Here is a 21388-nt window from a genome sequence, read left to right as displayed (position 1 = left end):
AAAAAGGTGTACTGGCCACCACAGACTGGTAGAACATCCACAGGAGTTTCCTGCAGATGTTGAAGGCTCCCAGTCTTCGCAGGAAGTAGAGACGGCTCTGACGTACTGCGGTCTCTCCGTGAGGTAGTCAGCAATCCAGGACACCAAGCAGTGGTCCACTGACATCTCCCTCAGTTTGTCCAGTAGCAGCAGGGGCTGGATGGTGTTGAAGGCACTTGAGAAGTCAAAGAATAGGATCCTCACGGTGCCCCTCCCTTTGTCCAGATGTGCTTCAACACGGTGTAGGAGGTAGAGAATGGCGTCCTCCACACCCACACCTGCCCGGTAGGCAAACTGTAGGGGGTCCTGAGCCTGATGCACTTGGGGCTTGAGGAGGTCGAGGATGAGCCGCTCCATTGTCTTCATCAGCTGTGATGTGAGTGCCACCGGTCTGTAGTCGTTCAGCTCCTGAGGGCAGATTCTCTTTGGAACTGGAACAACACAGGATGTTTTCCACAGGGTAGGCACTCTCCCCAGACTGAGACTGAGGTTGAAGACATGCTGGAGTGGTTCCCCCAGTTCAGCAGCGCAGGTCATCAGAAGACGAGAAGGCACTGTGTCGGGGCCCGCCGCTTTCCTTGGGTGGAGCCTCCTCAGTTCTCTCCTCACCTGGTCTGCTGTGATGGATGGATGTTGAGATGGGGGGAGGGGTGATAGGTGGGGCTGCACAGGGGGTGGAGTCAGGGGGGTCATACTCTGCAGTGAGGAGGGGGGGACAGTGGGTTGGTCAAAGCGGTTGAAGAAGTTGTTCAGCCTGTTTGCTTCCTCCACTGTCCCCCCTGCTGTTGTGGCCTTTGATCTGTAGCCTGTGATGGCCTCCTTCATGCGTCTCTCACTCAGTTTCTTCTCCACCTTCCTCCTGTAGCTGTCCTTTGCCTCTTTCAGGCATTGTTTCACCTCCCGCTGTGCTGATTGAATAGCCTCTCTGTCTCTGTTCATGAAGGCCACCTTCTTCCTGTTGAGGGCAGCTTTAACATCTTGTGTTACCCAAGGTTTGTCATTTGGGTAACAGCGGACAGACTTGTTTGGGGAGACTACGTCCAGGCAGACGTTAAGGTAGTCTGTCAGACAATGAGTCTGCTCCTCTATGTCCTCGCTGTGTGTTTTCAGCAGTACATCCCAGTCAGTGGTGTCGAAGCAGTCCCTCAGAGCATCCTCTGCTTCAGGTGGCCACTTCCTGATTAAACGAGTGGTTTTGGACATCCTTTTGACCAGGGGGGTGTACTGTGGCTGCAGGTGGACCAGGTTATGGTCAGACTTTCCAAGTGGGGGGAGGGGGGTAGCTCTGTAGGCGTCCTTCACGTTGGCGTACAGCAGGTCTATTGTGGGACAGTCTACAGCCTGGTGGAAGGAGGTCAAGGTGGAGTCCAGGGAAGCATGGTTAAAGTCCCCAGATATGACCATAAACGCCTCGGGGTGATTTGTCTGCACCTTGCGGTTACTCTGTGCATCTTCTCACAGGCAGCTGATGCGTCCGCGCTCGGTGGGACGTAAGCACAGAGCACGATCACCTCGGCAAGTAATATGGCCGCAGGCTAACCGCTAACAGTTCCAAGTCCTGACAACACAGTACCTTTTTCACCGAGACGTGTCCTGGGCAACACCAACGCTCCTTCACATATATGATGAGCCCCCCACCTCTGCTCTTCCTGCAAGCGTCCGTGTCTCTGTCGGCTCTCACAGCAGTAAACCCCGGTAGATCCACGTTAGCATCCGGCATCACATCAGTGAGCCACGTCTCTGTGAAGATGTATAAGCTGCACTCACGGTAACTCTGTTGATTGTTCAGCGCAGACAGCTCGTCCATCTTATTCGGTAGTGAGTTGACGTTCCCCATTATTACCGAGGGGGTCGCTGGCTTAAAACGTCTACGTGCAGCCTTTACTTTAACTCCTGCCCCTGTACTTCCTCCTCAGCTCTGCTGCATTCCAACGTTAGTCCTCGGTGCAACAAGTTCTTCTCTTGAATAAACAATGGTGATGATGATCATGTTGTGAATCATTATATCATGTGTGTCTGTGTGTGTGTGCAGCAGATGATGTCTGACAGCAGTGTGATGTTCTTCAGACTGATCACAGCTCTTTCTGCTCTGCAGGTCACAGAGGAGGACACAGTGGGGGAGGACATTATAAGACACCAGATGAAGAGCAGCCCTCCTCCTCCTCCTGAAGCAGCTGGTCAGCAGCTTGTCTGGAGTGAAGTACAGTATATACTCAAAGTTACAGATCAGACTGTTTTCCTTTCAGCTGCTCTGTTTTGGTTGTCTTGTGGACACAACAGGTTGAATTCCCATGTCTCCACTTTTTAATGATCCTCCAGCAGTCTCTGTGATGTGTGTTCATTAGTTTGTTGTTTGTTGGTGACACACAGTCAAGCCCTCCCTCTTCCTTGTGTGTGTCTTTCTTCTCTGTAGAAGTCGTACAGTTGGGGTTCTGTGTGTAACAGAGGAAAGTGTGTGATCTCTGAGTGTTCACCCTCAGAGGAGAGAGAGCTCCATCAGTGTGAGCTGCAGCATTGATGATGTTCCTGCAGGAGCTGCTCATGACCAGCAGGGGGAGACGTCTGCTCAGGAACATCATGCTGAGGACAGAGTTCAAAGTCTAAAATAAGTCTAAACTTTGCATCTTTTCCACATTTCTGATCCAAATAATGAAAACTTGACATGTCAGCACTGTGAGGAGCTTTTATTGTGTTAGCACAGATACACTGAAGACAGCAGGGGGCGCTAAAGCTCTCTGACTCAGAACTGATGCTCTGTGGTGACAGCAAAGATGACGTCATCATGCTCATCATCCAATCCCTGCTCAGTGAGGGTGGGCGGGGCCACCACCAGGTGGAGGGAGGCAGGGGGCGGGGCTGAGGAGGTGGGCGGGGCCGTGGTTGGAGGTCTTCCTGTGGAGAGAGTCCCACCTGCTCAGCTGAACATGTGGATGAAATAAATGCAGACATCAAGGTGGAGGTCCTCACCTGTGACAGAGATCCAGCTGGGTGGAGACTCTCCATGACCGCTGATGTCACAGCTGTAGAGGCCTTCATCAGAGCTGGAAACATGGAGGATGGTCATGTGACCTGCAGGCTGAGTGCTGAGGAGGGAGCCATCTTTATAGAAAGCAGCTGGGAGGGTGGAGGCAGGGGGCCTTGTTGTACAGGTCAGAGTGACGGGGTCTCCCTCCATCACAGGGAGGACAGGACTCTGCAGGATCACTGCTCCACCTCCACACAGAGACACACTACAGCATTTCATGCAGACACACACAGCTTCATCAGCACTGAGTCCACAGGCTCATCTTACCAGAGACAGTCAGGTTGATGCTGCTGCTGGTCTGTCCCTGTCTGGACTCACACCAGTACACTCCACTGTCCCAGGGGAAGACGTAGTCCATCTTACAGGAAGAACCAGCTGGTTCTCCCCAGTCTTCACACGGAGTCCTGGAGTCTCTGGTGGTCTTTCTCCTCAGAGTCCATCCAGCAGAGCTGTCGTCCTCCTCACAGCTCAGAGACACAGAGTCTCCTTTAAACAGCTGAGAGCTGCTGGGACTCACCTTCAGACCAGCTGTGAGGACAGAAAGGAGACATAAGAAGGAGACATAACAAGGAGACATAACAAGGAGACATATCAAGGAGACATAAGAAGGACACATAACAAAGAGACATATCAAGGAGACATAACAAGGAGACATAACAAGGAGACATATCAAGGAGACATAAGAAGGAGACATAAGAAGGACACATAACAAAGAGACATATCAAGGAGACATAACAAGGAGACATAACAAGGAGACATATCAAGGAGACATAAGAAGGAGACATAAGAAGGACACATAACAAAGAGACATATCAAGGAGACATAACAAGGAGACATAACAAGGAGACATATCAAGGAGACATAAGAAGGACACATAACAAAGAGACATATCAAGGAGACATAACAAGGAGACATAAGAAGGAGACATAAGAAGGAGACATAACAAGGAGACATATCAAGGAGACATAACAAGGAGACATAAGAAGTAGACATAACAAGGAGACATATCAAGGAGACATAACAAGGAGACATAAGAAGGAGACATAACAAGGAGACATATCAAGGAGACATAAGAAGGAGACATAACAAGGAGACATATCAAGGAGACATAAGAAGGAGACATAACAAGGAGACATATCAAGGAGACATAAGAAGGAGACATAACAAGGAGACATATCAAGGAGACATAAGAAGGAGACATAACAAGGAGACATATCAAGGAGACATAAGAAGGAGACATATCAAGGAGACATATACAGACTGTAACATATGAGACATGTGTAGTTGGTAAACCACTGACTGTAGTTGAACTTTAAAGGGTGGATTTTTCATCTAAAACATGTTGTTGTTGTAAGTCAACAGTGTGACTCCACCTCATCATCTAACAGGACGGTTCTCTTGTCTTAGTGTTAGCTCTCCCCACACAGGAAATACAGCATGAAAGTGGACAATGTGTTTCTGGTTGTTGACTGTAAAATATGAATCTCTACACCCAGTCTCAGTACAGACATGTCCTCCTCTTTATCACTGTTAGCTTCATTGTCAAAGCTGTCACTTCTGGTTAGCTAATGCTAGCTACCGACAGACTTCCACACCAACCAGCCCAGTGACATCACTGTCTGCTATGACAAGATGGAGCTATACATGTTGTGTTAATACAATTATTTTTCACAGACACATTCTTCACTTTTTATATATAAAATCCCTCTTTATTATTCTACCTACAGTCAGTAGTTCCTTTTAGCACCTCTATCCACTCACAGTCTGAAACATGGTCCTGATGACTTACAAGGACTGAACAGACTGAGCTGTGAGACGTTCACTGACCGTAGCCTGAGGTGTAGCCTGAGGTGTAGCCTGAGGTGTAGCCTGAGGTGTGGTCTGAGGTGTGGTCTGAGGTGTAGCCTGAGGTGTGGTCTGAGGTGTAGCCTGAGGTGTAGCCTGAGGTGTAGTCTGAGGTGTAGCCTGAGGTGTGGTCTGAGGTGTAGCCTGAGGTGTGGTCTGAGGTGTAGCCTGAGGTGTGGTCTGAGGTGTGGTCTGAGGTGGTCTGAGGTGTAGCCTGAGGTGTAGCCTGAGGTGTGGTCTGAGGTGTGGTCTGAGGTGGTCTGAGGTGTAGCCTGAGGTGTAGTCTGAGGTGTAGCCTGAGGTGTAGCCTGAGGTGTAGTCTGAGGTGTGGTCTGAGGTGTGGTCTGAGGTGTGGTCTGAGGTGTGGTCTGAGGTGTAGTCTGAGGTGTGGTCTGAGGTGTAGCCTGAGGTGTAGTCTGAGGTGTGGTCTGAGGTGTGGTCTGAGGTGTGGTCTGCTGCTTGGTTGGAGCTCAGCACAGCATGGAGAGATGGACATGGAGATGTGCCAGATGTGTGTGTGGTCTGAACTCTGTGTACACTCTGTGTTGGCCTCTGTTCAGAGTGAATAAGTATAAATGCTGTAACAGTCAGACCAGCTGCAGCTGTGACAGCTGTTACTGTGTGATAATCTGAGAACATGTGATTTATTGTTAGACCTGTTTGTGTCCTCTTTGTTTTTATTCAGAATGTACATCCTGTTTTTCTCACCGTGGGTCAAGGGAGTCCATCGTGTGTGTGATGTGCTTATGATCCATGTCTGCAACAGTGATATTACACAGGTTCATCAGTGGATCAACAGGGGGCGCTCACAGATCATGGAGCGATTCAGCAGTTCAAACTAGAATTCTACCTACAGATTTTCTACATTTCTTATTAATGAAAAAACGGTGTGATTTGTTTTTTTATTACTCACTAGTTAAAAATTAAATATAATGAATTATATTCGGACTTATAATTACGCATTTTGGGTGTTGCTGAGTGACAGGCGGCTGACGTATCATAGCGCGAGCTTCCTGCTCCCGCGCTCGCCCGCCCTCCTCAAAACGGCTTTTCAGAAACAGGCGGGTGACGTCACGGAAGCTGTGTTTTCAGACACAGCCATATGTGCACGCACTGTACGTGTTCACACGCACGAGCAGGTTTTAACTAGTTCGTTTCTACGTGTTGGTTCCTGCAGAGAACAGACAACAAACACTTCAGGGTTAAACAGTTAAAAACAATCAGCGTCAGCTGTTGCTAGGCAGACTGCTCAGCAGGTCTCCAGTGGATCCACACGCTGTCCTGTTCAGGGGTTAGATGTCTCTCCGCTGGCTGCTGCTGTTTGTGGCTCTGCTGGACTGTGAGGCTGCAGGTGGGTCACTTCTGATGAACTCTTTATGTCTTTAATGTGTCTGTACACACATGATGTACAGTGTCACTGTGATGCGTCATTGTGCACAGTTTACTTCACTGAAATACAAATGAAAACAAATATTAGCTGAAAGCTGCTGTGTACCAGAGTAAATTATATTTGCTGAGTGCTGAGGGGAGAGACGGCGAGACCCCAAAGTGGCCTTTGGTGTGCCTCGTATACCGCTGTAATAGTGGTATATCTATCTGAACGGGCCGTGTCTGGCTGTGTTATGGTGTGTGCCGCTCTGTGGCTCACATGCCTTCTGTGTTTGGGGATGTTTTTGTGGACTTTATCACTTGGATACATGCATGAAGCGTCATCTCTCGCTGTTTTAGTGCCGCTGTGCTGCTCTGTGCCTCTGGCTCACTGTGGAGGTTGTACTAACACGTCTATGGTAACTACAGTCACAGCTGGCAGAAAATAAAGCATGTTCTTTCACAGCGAATCTCTGGTATAGCTCCTCTGTCTGACGCTGCTGTGGATGTGTCAGTTTAACCCTTTAACCTCTCTGCTCTGCTCTCAGTCTTCTCTCATTCAGATGAACAGGTCACAGCTGAGACTGGACAGACTGTCACTCTGCCCTGTGGAGCTACAAAGAGGAACAACATCAGAGCTGTGCAGTGGAGCAGAGCTGACCTGGAGACAGAAGGATACGTCCTGTTTTATAGAGATGGTCAGTTTGACTCAGAACAGCAGCATCCATCTTTTAAAGGTTGGGTGCAGCTGAAGGAGGGATGGAAGGTGGATGGAGACGTGTCTCTGATCCTGAAGAATGTGATGACTGAGGACAGCGGGACATATGAGTGCAGAGTCGGACAGGAAGGAACAAAGACTGAACTCATCAACACCATCAGTCTGTCTGTGCTTCTACCAGGTGTGTGTCTGTGTGTGTGTGTGTGCAGCAGATGATGTCTGACAGCAGTGTGATGTTCTTCAGACTGATCACAGCTCTTTCTGCTCTACAGGTCACAGTGGAGGACACAAGGGAGGAGGAGACAAGGAAGGAGGAGACAAGATAAGGATCAGAGGAGCACCTGATGGAGCTGCTGGAGTCCTTCTTGCTGTGATTGTTGCTGCTGCTGTTGTTGGTTTTGTGATCTATGCAAGACGGCAGATGTTGGGCGGCCCTCCTGTTCTTTATGAAGCAGCTGAACAGCAGGTCTGAACTGAAGCAGCTGTTGATGTTTCAGCAGCAGACCAAGCAGTCATGTAGCTCCATCCACTGACTGAGACTTGAAGACAGCAGCACACGTCTCACATACAGGAATCCTACTGGCTGCTGCAGAGTGTGAACAGCTTCCCCTTGAAGTCTCCTCATCATGGAGGGAGCCCAGAGGATGCTGGGAGCTGAGCTGTGTGCAGCTCTCCTGTATTATATAGTGAGTCCTGGTGCTTTGTGTGAGTGATGATCAGAGGTTGGTGATTGTTTGACCTCTGAGCAGCTCTGACAGAGTTTCACCTCCACCGAGCCTGAAGCTCACCATGAATGTGATGTTCATGCTGTTGTGCACATACCCATGAGGGGGCAGGGAACTTTTTCATGTTATTTATTTTAGATACTTTAATAATCCCAGAGGGAAACTGTTTAAGGCTGCTGCCAAGCAGTGTCATACGATGACCAGCAAGGCGCGCCACACATACTGGGATCATTTTTTATCAGTTCAAGGAAAACTCGTTGGCTTTCTGACGGTGTCCCTCTTAGAAATCCACACCCAACCGTTTTGCCCTGACAGCCAGCTGTTCGGGGAGAGGGCCGGTCATTCCTCCATTAAGTCATATTATCTAACTCGCCGCCATCTCCACATCTTTGACATCCCACACATAAAAATTACACCAGTTGTAGAGCAACGTCTTGTGATTCTGACGGTGTCCTTACTTTTTGGTTTGGACAAAAAGAGAAGTTGTTCGGAGGGTGGTTTTACATAGGAAATGCATTAGGAGGGGGAAAGAAAGAGCAGCAGTAAGGACCAGCTGATAAACATTCCAGTTGCCATGGATGCAGGCAGGCAGGCAAGGCTGTTACCATGGTGACAGGCTGACACAATAGAAGCCTCAGACCTTTCATATGGTTTATTCACAGGCTATTCTTTAGGGTCGTGACTTCATACTGTTCTTGTCTTCAGCTGTGTCTCTTTCATATCTTCATAATATTAAAACATTTTCTACTTTTCCAGATAAGAGCTTCATCTTTCTAAATTCTTAACTGTGTTTCAGCAAATTAAGTTCAGATTGCAGATTCTCCAGCAATTCAGAGCAATCCTTCACATCAGTGATGGATGAATGTTATTTTTATTCTTCTATTTTACTTGATGTTATATTTCTATACTGTTTCTGAGCACCTGGAATGCAGACAATTCCCCCCTGGGATCAATAAAGTATTTCTGATTCTAAATCTGATTCTGATCATTCAAAAACATAATAATACTTTACAGCTTCCCCTTAAACTGCCATGCGTCCTGAGGAGTTACCTGACAAAGCCCTGTTAGGACATCTGACAGACAGCAGGGGGCACTAACATCATGGAGGGTTTCAGCAGTTTGTTAAATCAGTCTACATGTGTGGGTGGGCCTGCTCAGCTGAACATGTGGATGAAATAAGTGCAGACATCAAGGTGGAGCTCCTCACCTGTGACAGAGATCCAGCTGGGTGGAGACTCTCCATGACCGCTGATGTCACAGCTGTAGAGGCCTTCATCAGAGCTGGAAACATGGAGGATGGTCATGTGACCTGCAGGCTGAGTGCTGAGGAGGGAGCCATGGACTACACCCCTTCCTCTGTGACTGGCTCCTGGACTTTCTGACTGGCAGGCCTCAGTCTGTCAGGATAGGGAACAGGACTTCAGCCAGTATCATCACACATTGGCACACCACAGGGCTGTGTCCTCAGTCCCATCCTCTAAACTCTGTTCACCCATGACTGCGTGGCCTCCCAGACACACAACATCATCCTGAAGTTTGCAGACAACACCGCCGTGATCGGTCGCATCACAGGTGCAGCCCTCCTCCTCCTCCTCCTCCTGATGAAGCAGTTAATGATCAGCTGGTCTGAGTTGAAGCTCTTGGTGACATTTTCAGCAGCAGACCAACCAGAGCGTCTGTAGCCTTCACCTGTCATGTGACCCCTCCTTGAACTGCCTCCTTACCGTGGTGGAGGGTCTGAGAGCTCAGGATGCTGGGAGCTGAGCTGTCTGCAGCTCTGAGCTGCTGGTAGGGTCTCCCATGGCAGACTGGTCCCAGTGGATGAGCCACTGAGAGCAGTTCATTGATCAGTGATGTGCTCTTCTTATAAAGTGTCAGAGGCTGCATCATAACATGTGTCACATGGAGACCTGGTGTCTCTCTTGATGGTTCAGGTGCAGCAGGATCTCTGAGCAGCTCTGTGTCAGGACCTCCACCCTGTCACCAAGTGATGAAGAGCTGCTCGTCTTCACTCTGTGACTCAGTGTAGAAGCTTCTTCAAGCTTATGAAACTTTGATCTTTATCTTACCACAGATCAATACCAGCTTTGTGTTCCCTCCTATAACCTGTTATTAATGTTAATAACAGGTTACATACATCACCAAATGTATTGATGATGTAACTGAAACCAGGACTGTCAGCATTCGAGCCAGTCAGAAACCATGGCTGACAGGGGAGGTCTACAGGCTGCTGAGGGCCAGGAACGCTGCCTTCAGAAGAGGCGACGACACCAGCCTAAGGTTAGCCAGAGCCGACCTGTCCCGTGGCATCAGGAAGGCGAAGAGGCAGTACTCCAGGAGGGTTGCCCACCACTTCAGCGACAGCAGGGACACCCGAAGCCTGTGGCGGGGATACAGACCATCACAGACTACAAGCCCCCACCACAGACCTGTGGTGAGGACATCCCTCAGCCAGATCAACGCACGCAAAGCTCCTGGTCCTGACAACATACCTGGCCATGTGCTCAGAGACTGTGCTGAGGAGCTCGCTGAGGTGTTTACAGACATCTTCAACATCTCACTGAGCCAGGCTGTTGTCCCCACCTGCTTCAAAGCCACCACGATCATCCCTGTGCCGAAGAAGTCCACCCCCGCCTGCTTCAATGACTACCGTCCAGTAGCACTCACACCCATCATCATGAAGTGCTTTGAACAGTTAGTCATGAAACACATCCAGACGGCCCTCCCTCCCTCTCTGGACCTCTTCCAGTTTGCATATCGGCCCAACCGGTCAACCAGTGATGCTGTTTCCACAGCACTCCACACAGCTCTCACCCACCTGGAAAATAAAGACTCATACGTTCGAATGCTGTTCATAGACTTCAGCTCAGCATTCAACACCATCATCCCACAGCAGCTCATCAACAAACTGGACCAGCTGGGGCTGAACTCCTTGCTGTGCAACTGGCTGCTGGACTTCCTCACCGGGAGACCTCAGACAGTGCGGGTCGGCAGAAACACATCCAGCACCATCATAATGAACACCGGGGCTCCCCAAGGATGTGTGCTGAGCCCCCTCCTCTTCACTCTGCTGACCCATGACTGCACGCCAACACACAACACCAACATCTTTGTGAAGTTTGCGGACGACACAACTGTGGTGGGTCTCATCTCCGGTGGAGATGAAACATACTACAGGAATGAGGTGCACCTTCTGGCCGAGTGGTGCAGAGACCACAGCCTCTCCCTGAATGTGGAGAAGACAAAGGAGATGGTTGTGGACTACAGGAGAGCACACAGTCAGCACACCCCTCTGACCATCGACGGTGCTGCTGTGGAGCAGGTGAGCAGCACCAAGTTCCTGGGTGTGCACATCACTGAGGACCTCTCCTGGACTAACAACACTGCATCCCTGACCAAGAAGGCCCAGCAGCGCCTCTACTTCCTCCGCAAGCTCAAAAGAGCCAGAGCCCCTCCCTCCATCCTGTGCACCTTCTACAGAGGGGCTGTTGAGAGCATCCTGTCCAGCTGCATCACTGTGTGGTACGGAGCCTGCACCGCCACCTGCAGGAAGACGCTTCATCACATAGTGAGATAAGATAAGATAAAAAACTTTATTAATCCCGAAGGAAATTCTTGTGCCAGAGGTATCAAGTCACATTAAATGAATAAATTACGAAAAACAACTTAATACACCCGCGGTGTGCGGAGCTTCTCTGGCTGGCTGCTACCGCGAGGCCGCGCCGGAAGCTTTGAGAGGATCTGAGAGGATCACCGGCGTCCCTCTCCCCTCCCTCCAAGACCTCTACGACAGCCGTCTCACCCGAAAGGCCCTCCGCATCACAGGAGACCCCACCCACCCTTCACACCGCTTCTTCAGTCTGCTGCCATCAGGAAAGAGACTGAAGCCTCTGGGCCAGGACCAGCAGACTGAGGGACAGGACCAGCAGACTGAGGGACAGCTTCATCCACCAGGCTGTCAGGAAGCTGAACTCTCTCCCTGCTGCGCCCCACTTTCTCCCCCTTCCCTGACACCCCCACCACCCAAGATAGGAACTCTGTGCACCAGCCACTTTACCCTGTGCATTCTCTTGCACCTTAGTCATGTCATACCAGTCTCATATAAGCTGCTAGAACTTAAACTATTCCTGGACTGTTTATTTTATGCCAACTGCTCTGTCTTGCACTATACATCTCTCACTGCATTGTGCCTTCATTTTGTGCCTTGTATTTTTGTTTTTTATTTTTTTTATTTTTTATTTTTTTACACTTTATATTTATCTTTAGTTTTAGTTACATGTTATATGTTGCAGAGTGAAGAGTAACACAATTTGGATTCTCTGTATGTCCAGCACATATAGCAGATTTGACAATAAAGCTGACTTTGACTTTGACTAATATTCAGTCATGATGAGTTGCTGCATGAATTATATATTATAGTATTACTTCAGTGCATGGAGTATCATGATGATCATTATATAATGTAAATGTAACATTCCTCTTTGTGCCTTTACAGCTGATATAATCAATGATTTGGAGGGTTTTGTATTTTTGTGTTGTTTTTATTTCTTGCAGCACATGTTCCTGCTCTTCATGCAGGTCAGCATGTGTGGACACTAACACCTGGTCATTAGTGCAGAGGGTGGATCATATGTACTGGATTTCTCTGTGACGGCTCTGTCTTCATGAAGAACATAAAATGTTCAGGTTAAATGTGTCTGTTATTTGTCAGCTGCTTCTCTAAAAGCTCTTTGTGTCTCACAGGAAAACAAAACACAGCCAGGGACAGCGTCTGTGCCTCTCAGCTTTTTACAGAGGCTGCAGAAAACACTGAACAACAACAGCCTCTGTAACCCTGTCCGAGGCTTTGACCTTCAGCTGTGGAGGACACAGTCTGATCAGTCACGACCTGCACATGTTTACAGTCTGTCTCACTGGGTTTAGAGTGAGGACATCTTTAGGAAGTGAGGACATCTTTATGAAGTGAGGACATCTATATGAAGTGAGGACATCTTTATAAAGTGAGGACATCTTTAGGAAGTGAGGACATCTTTATGAAGTGAGGACATCTATATGAAGTGAGGACATCTTTATAAAGTGAGGACATGTTTATGAAGTGAGGACATCTTTATGAAGTGAGGACATTTTACAGAGTGAGGACATCTTTATAAAGTGAGGACATCTTTATGAAGTGAGGACATTTTACAGAGTGAGGACATCTTTATGAAGTGAGGACATCTTTATGAAGTGAGGACATTTTATGAAGTGAGGACATCTTTATGAAGTGAGGACATTTTATGAAGTGAGGACATCTTTATGAAGCGAGGACATCTTTATAAAGTGAGGACATCTATATGAAGTGAGGACATCTTTATGAAGTGAGGACATCTTTATGAAGTGAGGACATTTTATAAAGTGAGGACATCTTTATGAAGTGAGGACATCTTTATGAAGTGAGGACATTTTATAAAGTGAGGACATCTTTATGAAGTGAGGACATCTTTATGAAGTGAGGACATTTTATAAAGTGAGGACATCTTTATAAAGTGAGGACATCTTTATAAAGTGAGGACATCTTTATGAAGTGAGGACATTTTATGAAGTGAGGACATCTTTATGAAGTGAGGACATTTTTATGAAGTGAGGACATCTTTATGAAGTGAGGACATCTTTACGAAGCGAGGACATTTTTATAAAGTGAGGACATCTTTACGAAGTGAGGACATTTTATAAAGTGAGGACATCTTTACGAAGTGAGGACATTTTATAAAGTGAGGACATCTTTATGAAGTGAGGACATCTTTACGAAGTGAGGACCACACCTCAGGCTACGGTCAGTGAACGTCTGTGACGCAGTTTTAAACTCAGAGGGTCTGAATCAAAACTTTGTTATTTGACTCGATGAATGATTAATGCCTGAATGTTTCATGTCCTTGTTGTGTTGTCAGGTCATTATTGTGCTGCTCCTGCAGGGGGCGCTCTTCATCCTTCAACATGTCACATGTGTATCCAGCCTGTCTCTGAGCAGTTTAGGGCTCGCTCTGTAAATAGGACACATTAATATATGTCTTTCTTCTCTGTAGAAGTCGTACAGTTGGGGTTCTGTGTGTAACAGAGGAAAGTGTGTGATCTCTGAGTGTTCACCCTCAGAGGAGAGAGAGCTCCATCAGTGTGAGCTGCAGCATTGATGATGTTCCTGCAGGAGCTGCTCATGACCAGCAGGGGGAGACGTCTGCTCAGGAACATCATGCTGAGGACAGAGTTCAAAGTCTAAAATAAGTCTAAACTTTGCATCTTTTCCACATTTCTGATCCAAATAATAAAAACTTGACATGTCAGCACTGTGAGGAGCTTTTATTGTGTGAGCACAGATACACTGAAGACAGCAGAGGGCGCTAAAGCTCTCTGACTCAGAACTGATGCTCCGTGGTGACAGCAGAGATGACGTCATCATGCTCATCATCCAATCCCTGCTCAGTGAGGGTGGGCAGGGCCGTCTCCATGGAGACGGGCAGGTCTTTTCCTGCAGTCAGAGCAGGTCAGAAAGAACATGAATCAAGAGATTGATTAGTTCATTGATTGATTGATTGACAGGTCAGTGATTGATCAGAGTGTTACCTCTGTGTCCATACAGAGACACCATGAGGACAGTGGAGACGAGGTACGGACAGAACACCACCAGGTGGAGGACCACTCTTAACACCAGCTGGAGGGTGGAACAGTCACAGGGAGGGACTGCAGAGGTGGGCGGAGCTAAGGGGGTGCTTGTTGTTGTTGTTGTTGTTGTTGTTGTTATTGTGGGTCTCTCTGAAATGATCAAACATCAGAGTGACTCTGTGAACGTTGAGACCTGCTGCAGAGACACAGACAGGTGGAGCTCCTCACCTGTGACAGAGATCCAGCTGGGTGGAGACTCTCCATGACCGCTGATGTTACAGCTGTAGAGGCCTTCATCAGAGCTGGAAACATGGAGGATGGTCATGTGACCTGCAGGCTGAGTGCTGAGGAGGGAGCCATCTTTATAGAAAGCAGCTGGGAGGGTGGAGGCAGGGGGCCTTGTTGTACAGGTCAGAGTGACGGGGTCTCCCTCCATCACAGGGAGGACAGGACTCTGCAGGATCACTGCTCCACCTCCACACAGAGACACACTACAGCATTTCATGCAGACACACACAGCTTCATCAGCACTGAGTCCACAGGCTCATCTTACCAGAGACAGTCAGGTTGATGCTGCTGCTGGTCTGTCCCTGTCTGGACTCACACCAGTACACTCCACTGTCCCAGGGGAGGACGTAGTCCATCTCACAGGAAGAACCAGCTGGTCTTCCCCACCCTTGTCCACACTGAGACACCTGTCCTCTGATGGTGTTTCTCCTCAGAGTCCATCCAGCAGAGCTGTCGTCCTCCTCACAGCTCAGAGACACAGAGTCTCCTTTAAACAGCTGAGAGCTGCTGGGACTCACCTTCAGACCAGCTGTGAGGACAGAGAGGACACAACAACAGCGTTGATGCAGTCAGACAGAACCAGAGACAGAAGACCTGCACTCACCTCCGTCTGTCCAACAGCACAGCAGAGAGGACACAGCTGGACAGAAATGAGACAGTGAGACACGTCTGTCAGCATGTACACACACACACACACAGACACACACACACACACAGCAGCTACCTTTGTGAGGACATTCATTGTGCATTCTCCAGCCTCTTACTGTAACCAGAACCTGATCATATTATATTATTAACCCTAATACCAGGTCTGAACCCTGAATCCACAATTTGAAAGAGTATAAAAAGTAAAGACTACGCATACACACACACACACACACAGACACACACACACACACACACACACACACACACACACAGACACACACACAGCAGGTGTAGACTCACCCAGCAGCAGCTGCACAGATGTAGCTTCCATTCTGCAGTGTGTGTCCTCTGAGTGTGTGTCTTCACTCTGCTGCAGCTACCAGGAAACACTTTGATGAGAAAGATGAAGCCACAGACACACAAACACAAGCACACAATGACATGACAACAACACTCACATCCTCATTTTTATTTTTACATGATGGTGTTAGAGTGTCTCTCATCAACCGACCTGACACCTACGACCACAGAACAACAGCAGCAACACAAGAAGCACAGAGACACACAACACATGCACAGAGACACAACACATGAACAGACACACAACACATGCACAGAGACACACAACACATGTACAGACACACAACACATGCACAGAGACACACAACACATGCACAGAGACACACAACACATGCACAGAGACACATAACACATGTACAGAGACACACAACACATGCACAGAGACACACAACACATGTACAGAGACACACAACACATGCACAGAGACACACAACACATGCACAGAGACACACAACAGATGTACAGAGACACACAACACATGCACAGAGACACACAACACATGTACAGAGACACACAACACATATACAGAGACACACAACACATGTACAGAGACACACAACACATGCAGAGAGACACACAACACATGTACAGAGACACACAACACATGCACAGAGACACACAACACATGCAGAGACACATAACACATGTACAGAGACACATAACACATGCACAGAGACACATAACACATGTACAGAGACACACAACACATGCACAGAGACACACAACACATGCACAGAGACACACAACACATGTACAGAGACACACAACACAGACACACAACACATGCAGAGAGACACACAACACATGCACAGAGACACACAACACATGCACAGAGACACACAACACATGTACAGAGACACACAACACATGTACAGAGACACACAACACGCACAGAGACACACAACACATGCACAGAGACACACAACACATGTACAGACACACATGCACAGAGACACACAACACATGCACAGACTCACAAGACATGTACAGACACAACACATGCACAGACTCACAACACATGCACAGACTCACAAGACATGTACAGACACAACACATGTACAGACACAACACATGCACAGAGACACACAACACATGCACAGACTCACAAGACATGTACAGACACAACACATGCACAGACTCACAACACATGCACAGACTCACAAGACATGTACAGACACAACACATGCACAGACTCACAACACATGCACAGACTCACAAGACATGTACAGACACAACACATGTACAGACACAACACATGCACAGAGACACACAACACATGTACAGACACACATGCACAGAGACACACAACACATGCACAGACACACAACACATGCACAGACTCACAACACATGCACAGACTCACAAGACATGTACAGACACAACACATGTACAGACACAACACATGCACAGAGACACACAACACATGTACAGACACACATGTACAGAGACACACAACACATGCACAGACTCACAACACATGCACAGACTCACAAGACATGTACAGAGACACATAACACATGTACAGAGACACACAACACATGCACAGAGACACACAACAGATGTACAGAGACACACAACACATGTACAGAGACACACAACACATGCACAGAGACACACAACACATGTACAGAGACACACAACACATGCACAGAAACACATAACACATGTACAGAGACACACAACACATGCACAGAGACACACAACACATGTACAGAGACACACAACACATGCACAGAGACACATAACACATGTACAGAGACACACAACACATGCACAGAGACACACAACACATGTACAGAGACACACAACACATGCACAGAGACACACAACACATGCACAGAGACACACAACACATGTACAGAGACACACAACACATGCAGAGAGACACACAACACATGCACAGAGACACACAACACATGCACAGAGACACACAACACATGTACAGAGACACACAACACATGCACAGAGACACACAACACATGTACAGACACACATGCACAGAGACACACAACACATGCACAGACTCACAAGACATGTACAGACACAACACATGCACAGACTCACAACACATGCACAGACTCACAAGACATGTACAGACACAACACATGTACAGACACAACACATGCACAGAGACACACAACACATGTACAGACACACATGCACAGAGACACACAACACATGCACAGACTCACAACACATGCACAGACTCACAAGACATGTACAGACACAATACATGTACAGACACAACACATGCACAGAGACACACAACACATGTACAGACACACATGTACAGAGACACACAACACATGCACAGAGACACACAACACATGCACAGACTCACAAGACATGTACAGACACAACACATGCACAGACTCACAACACATGTAGAGACTCATGTACTGCTGGTTTGCTTGCTTCTTGTATTTTACGTGTGCTCACTTAGCAAACGATAGGCCCATGCTTTTGTATTATTCATGCTGTTGCATGTCCTTTCCACTAGATGGCAATGAAAGCTCAGGAATGGAGACCATTGTTGGTGTGAGGTGTGTGAGGGGAGGAATTATCGTAGCAGCCTAGCATAGCTAGCTGATGTAGGCTATTTAGCTTCTAGCTATGGCTGGCACTACACATCAATGTGCTCAATTGCTGCTATGCTAACTGACCTGAAGGATGTGGCGGTCATTGGCTGCTGTGGCAGGATCACTGGATGTTGCTGGATGTTTTAATGTAATTTACAGCGAACATGGTGTCAGGGTTGTAATCATTTTTATTTATTTTATTACTTCAGTCCCCCTGCTCTCCCCACCACACACACCCACTGCTTGAGACCTGCAGACAGCTCAGCAGCAGCCAATAGGATTCCTGTGTGTGGTGCACTCTGTCTCAGAGACAGTGGGTGGAGCTACAGGACGCTCTGGTTGGTCTGCTGCTGAAATATCAACAAGTTCTTCAGTTCAGAGAAGCTGCAGTCCAACCGATTCATCAGGCGGAGGAAAAGGAGCGCTGCTCTTCTTCTGGGCTTTTTATAGTTCACCAAACAGCAGCAGCAACAAACACACCAATGATGCCTCCAACCAGTCCAACGGGTCCCTGACTGCTGATTTCCTCATCTCCTCCTTCCTTGTCTCCTTCCTCCTTGTCTCCTCCTCCCTTGTGTCCTCATCCCTTGTCTCCTCTTTCCTCATCTCCTCCTCCCTCGTCTCCTCCTCCCTGGTTTCCTCTTTCCTCATCTCCTCCTTCCTTGTCTCCTCCTCCCTGGTTTCCTCTTTCCTCATCTCCTCCTTCCTTGTCTACTCCTCCCTTGTCTCTTCCTCCCTCATCTCCTCCTCCCTGGTTTCCTCTTTCCTCATCTCCTCCTTCCTTGTCTACTCCTCCCTCATCTCCTCCTCCCTGGTTTTCTCTTTCCTCGTCTCCTCCTTCCTTGTCTCCTCCTCCCTTGTCTCTTCCTCCCTCATCTCCTCCTCCCTGGTTTCCTCTTTCGTCATCTCCTCCTCCCTCGTCTCCTCCTCCCTGGTTTCCTCTTTCGTCATCTCCTCCTCCCTCGTCTCCTCCTCCCTGGTTTCCTCTTTCCTCATCTCCTCCTCCCTCCTCTCCTCCCCCGCTGTCTCCTCCTCTGTGACCTGCAGAGCAGAAAGAGCTGTGATCAGTCTGAAGAACATCACACTGCTGTCAGACATCATCTGCTGCTCACCAGGCCTGTTCTGACCAAACAAACTGTGGTCAGAGCAGGAACTCAGAGCATCAAACAGCAGCTGAAGTTAAAGCATTCTGACATGTAACTTTGAGTATATGCTGTACTTCACTTAGATCAGCTGCTTCATCAGGAGGAGGAGGAGGAGGAGGAGGAGGAGGGCTGCTCCTCATCCAGCGTCTTTTAAAGATCAACAGACCAACAACAGCAACCAGAGCGACAAGAATGAGGACTCCAACAATCAGTCCAACAATCAGGCCAACATGTCCTTCTCTGTGACCTGCAGAGCAGAAAGAGCTGTGATCAGTCTGAAGAACATCACACTGCTGTCAGACATCATCTGCTGCACACACACACACACACACACACACACACACACACACACACACACACACACACACACACACACACACACACACACACACACACACACACACACACACACACACAGACACACACACACACACACACACACACACACACACACACCTTGAACTACAGACAGACTGACAGTCTTGATGGGGTCATCCTTTAAAAGAACGCCTCTCTTCCTGCGGGTTGTTCCTTCCTGTCTGACTTCACACTCATATGTCCCGCTGTCATAAGTCATCACATTCTTCAGGATCAGAGACACGTCTCCATCCTCCTTCCATCCCTCCTTCAGCTCCACCCGACCATTAAAAGATGGATGCTGCTGTGTTGGGTCAGGCTGATCATCTCTGTACAGCAGGACGTATTCATCTGTCTTCAGGTCAGCTCTGCTCCACTGTACAACTATGATGTTGTTCCTGTTATTAACTCCACAGGACAGAGTGACAGTCTGTCCAGGTCCAGCTGTGACCTGTTCATCTGAATGAGAGCAGAGAGGTTAAAGAGTTAAACTGCCTCACATCCACAGCAGCCAGTCAGAGTGGACACTGATCACATGATCTCAGACCTTGGTCTACAAAGCACTGAATGGTCTTATTGGATCCCTATGAAGCATCCAGACCCCTGAGATCATCAGGGACAGGCCTGCTGTGTGGACCCAGGGTCAGGACCAGACAGAGGGAAGCAGGATTCAGTTACTCTGCCCCTCAGCTGTGGAGCAGCCTTCCTGAATAACAGCCAGGCCCACTTTTACTGCAGCTTTCCTGTGAATTCTTATGTATTAAACGTAGCTACTGACTGAACTGCTCTCTCACATTTCATCTGTTATGATGTAATGTCCCTGTTGTTGCTACTTGAATGTCTTCATGTGTATTTTATGGTCCTCTGTAGAGCCCTCTGAGTTGCATTCTGTATGAATGCTGCTGTTTGCTCGTTAACACTGTCTGTTGTTAAACTGCCAGCTGTACACAGTGTATGAGACGCAGCACTTCACTCAAGGAGACCAGCTTGAGCTCAGCACTCCATGACCCCCACCTAGTCTGCGTCATGTCATGGTTTCTGATTGTTTTACCTTCATGCTGTAAATGTAAAGGCCTCCTGAGAAAATCTGGCCCTCCCTGTAGAGGTTTGGACGCCCCTGCTCTACATGGACAGTGCAACACGTGTGTTTATTTACACCCTGATGGACAAGGACACCAAGGTCCACAGACCAGGTGGAGAGGACTTTATACATTACTACATTACTCCTTTCTAACTATCATCACTTCAAAAACAATTCAAATTCTGTATCTGCTGTTTTATCTTATCTTATCTTATCAAAAACACAATTTCCCCATTGGGGGACTAATAAAGGTTTCTTGTCCTCAGCAGATGCCTCCGCTCTGACCCTGGTGTGTTTAAACTGGGCTGTGATGGTCTGAACTCACAGAGGTCCAAACAGGACGTGATGGATCCCTGAGACAGGACCAAAGACACCCAGACTGTCCACAGGAAGTCTTCAAAATCAAACACACACATTAACCTGAACAAGAGGACCACATGGCCGCTAACACCCTGTGACAGCAAAGCAGGGTCATGTGATCATGGCTACAACTTATTACACTTAAAGTGAGGCCGCTCCATTTGAATCTGTGTGGACAGAGCCTAAAGTGTTAAACAGGAGTCTGTCTGTGTAC

General features: G+C 48.0%; 2 protein-coding genes across 3 annotated transcripts; one reads left to right on the top strand and one right to left on the bottom strand.

Annotated features, from left to right (window-relative positions):
* Window positions 1-6142: 6142 nt before the first annotated feature.
* Window positions 6143-8153, top strand: LOC114436592 (uncharacterized). 2 transcript variants are annotated; one of them, XM_028406923.1, is made up of 3 exons: window positions 6143-6260; window positions 6826-7176; window positions 7268-8153. In XM_028406923.1, exons 1-3 carry the CDS (start codon window positions 6206-6208, stop codon window positions 7465-7467), a joined length of 606 nt encoding a protein of 201 aa, XP_028262724.1. In that variant the 5' UTR covers window positions 6143-6205; the 3' UTR covers window positions 7468-8153. The 2 variants fall into 2 exon arrangements, 1 of the variants encoding a protein (XP_028262724.1); XR_003670696.1 differs by lacking the exon at window positions 6143-6260 and adding an exon at window positions 6599-6696.
* A 5936-nt stretch (window positions 8154-14089) lies between these two features.
* On the bottom strand, window positions 14090-15623 carry LOC114435368 (high affinity immunoglobulin gamma Fc receptor I-like). The gene is made up of 6 exons (XM_028405025.1): window positions 15593-15623; window positions 15249-15284; window positions 14910-15173; window positions 14585-14830; window positions 14318-14506; window positions 14090-14222 (listed from the first exon to the last, which is right to left on the bottom strand). Exons 1-6 carry the CDS (start codon window positions 15621-15623, stop codon window positions 14110-14112), a joined length of 879 nt encoding a protein of 292 aa, XP_028260826.1. The 3' UTR covers window positions 14090-14109.
* Window positions 15624-21388: the final 5765 nt, after the last annotated feature.

The sequence above is a fragment of the Parambassis ranga genome, chromosome 5, assembly GCF_900634625.1.
Source record: "Parambassis ranga chromosome 5, fParRan2.1, whole genome shotgun sequence".
Taxonomy (NCBI): Eukaryota; Metazoa; Chordata; class Actinopteri; family Ambassidae; genus Parambassis; species Parambassis ranga.
This window is presented reverse-complemented; position numbering and strand designations above follow the sequence as displayed.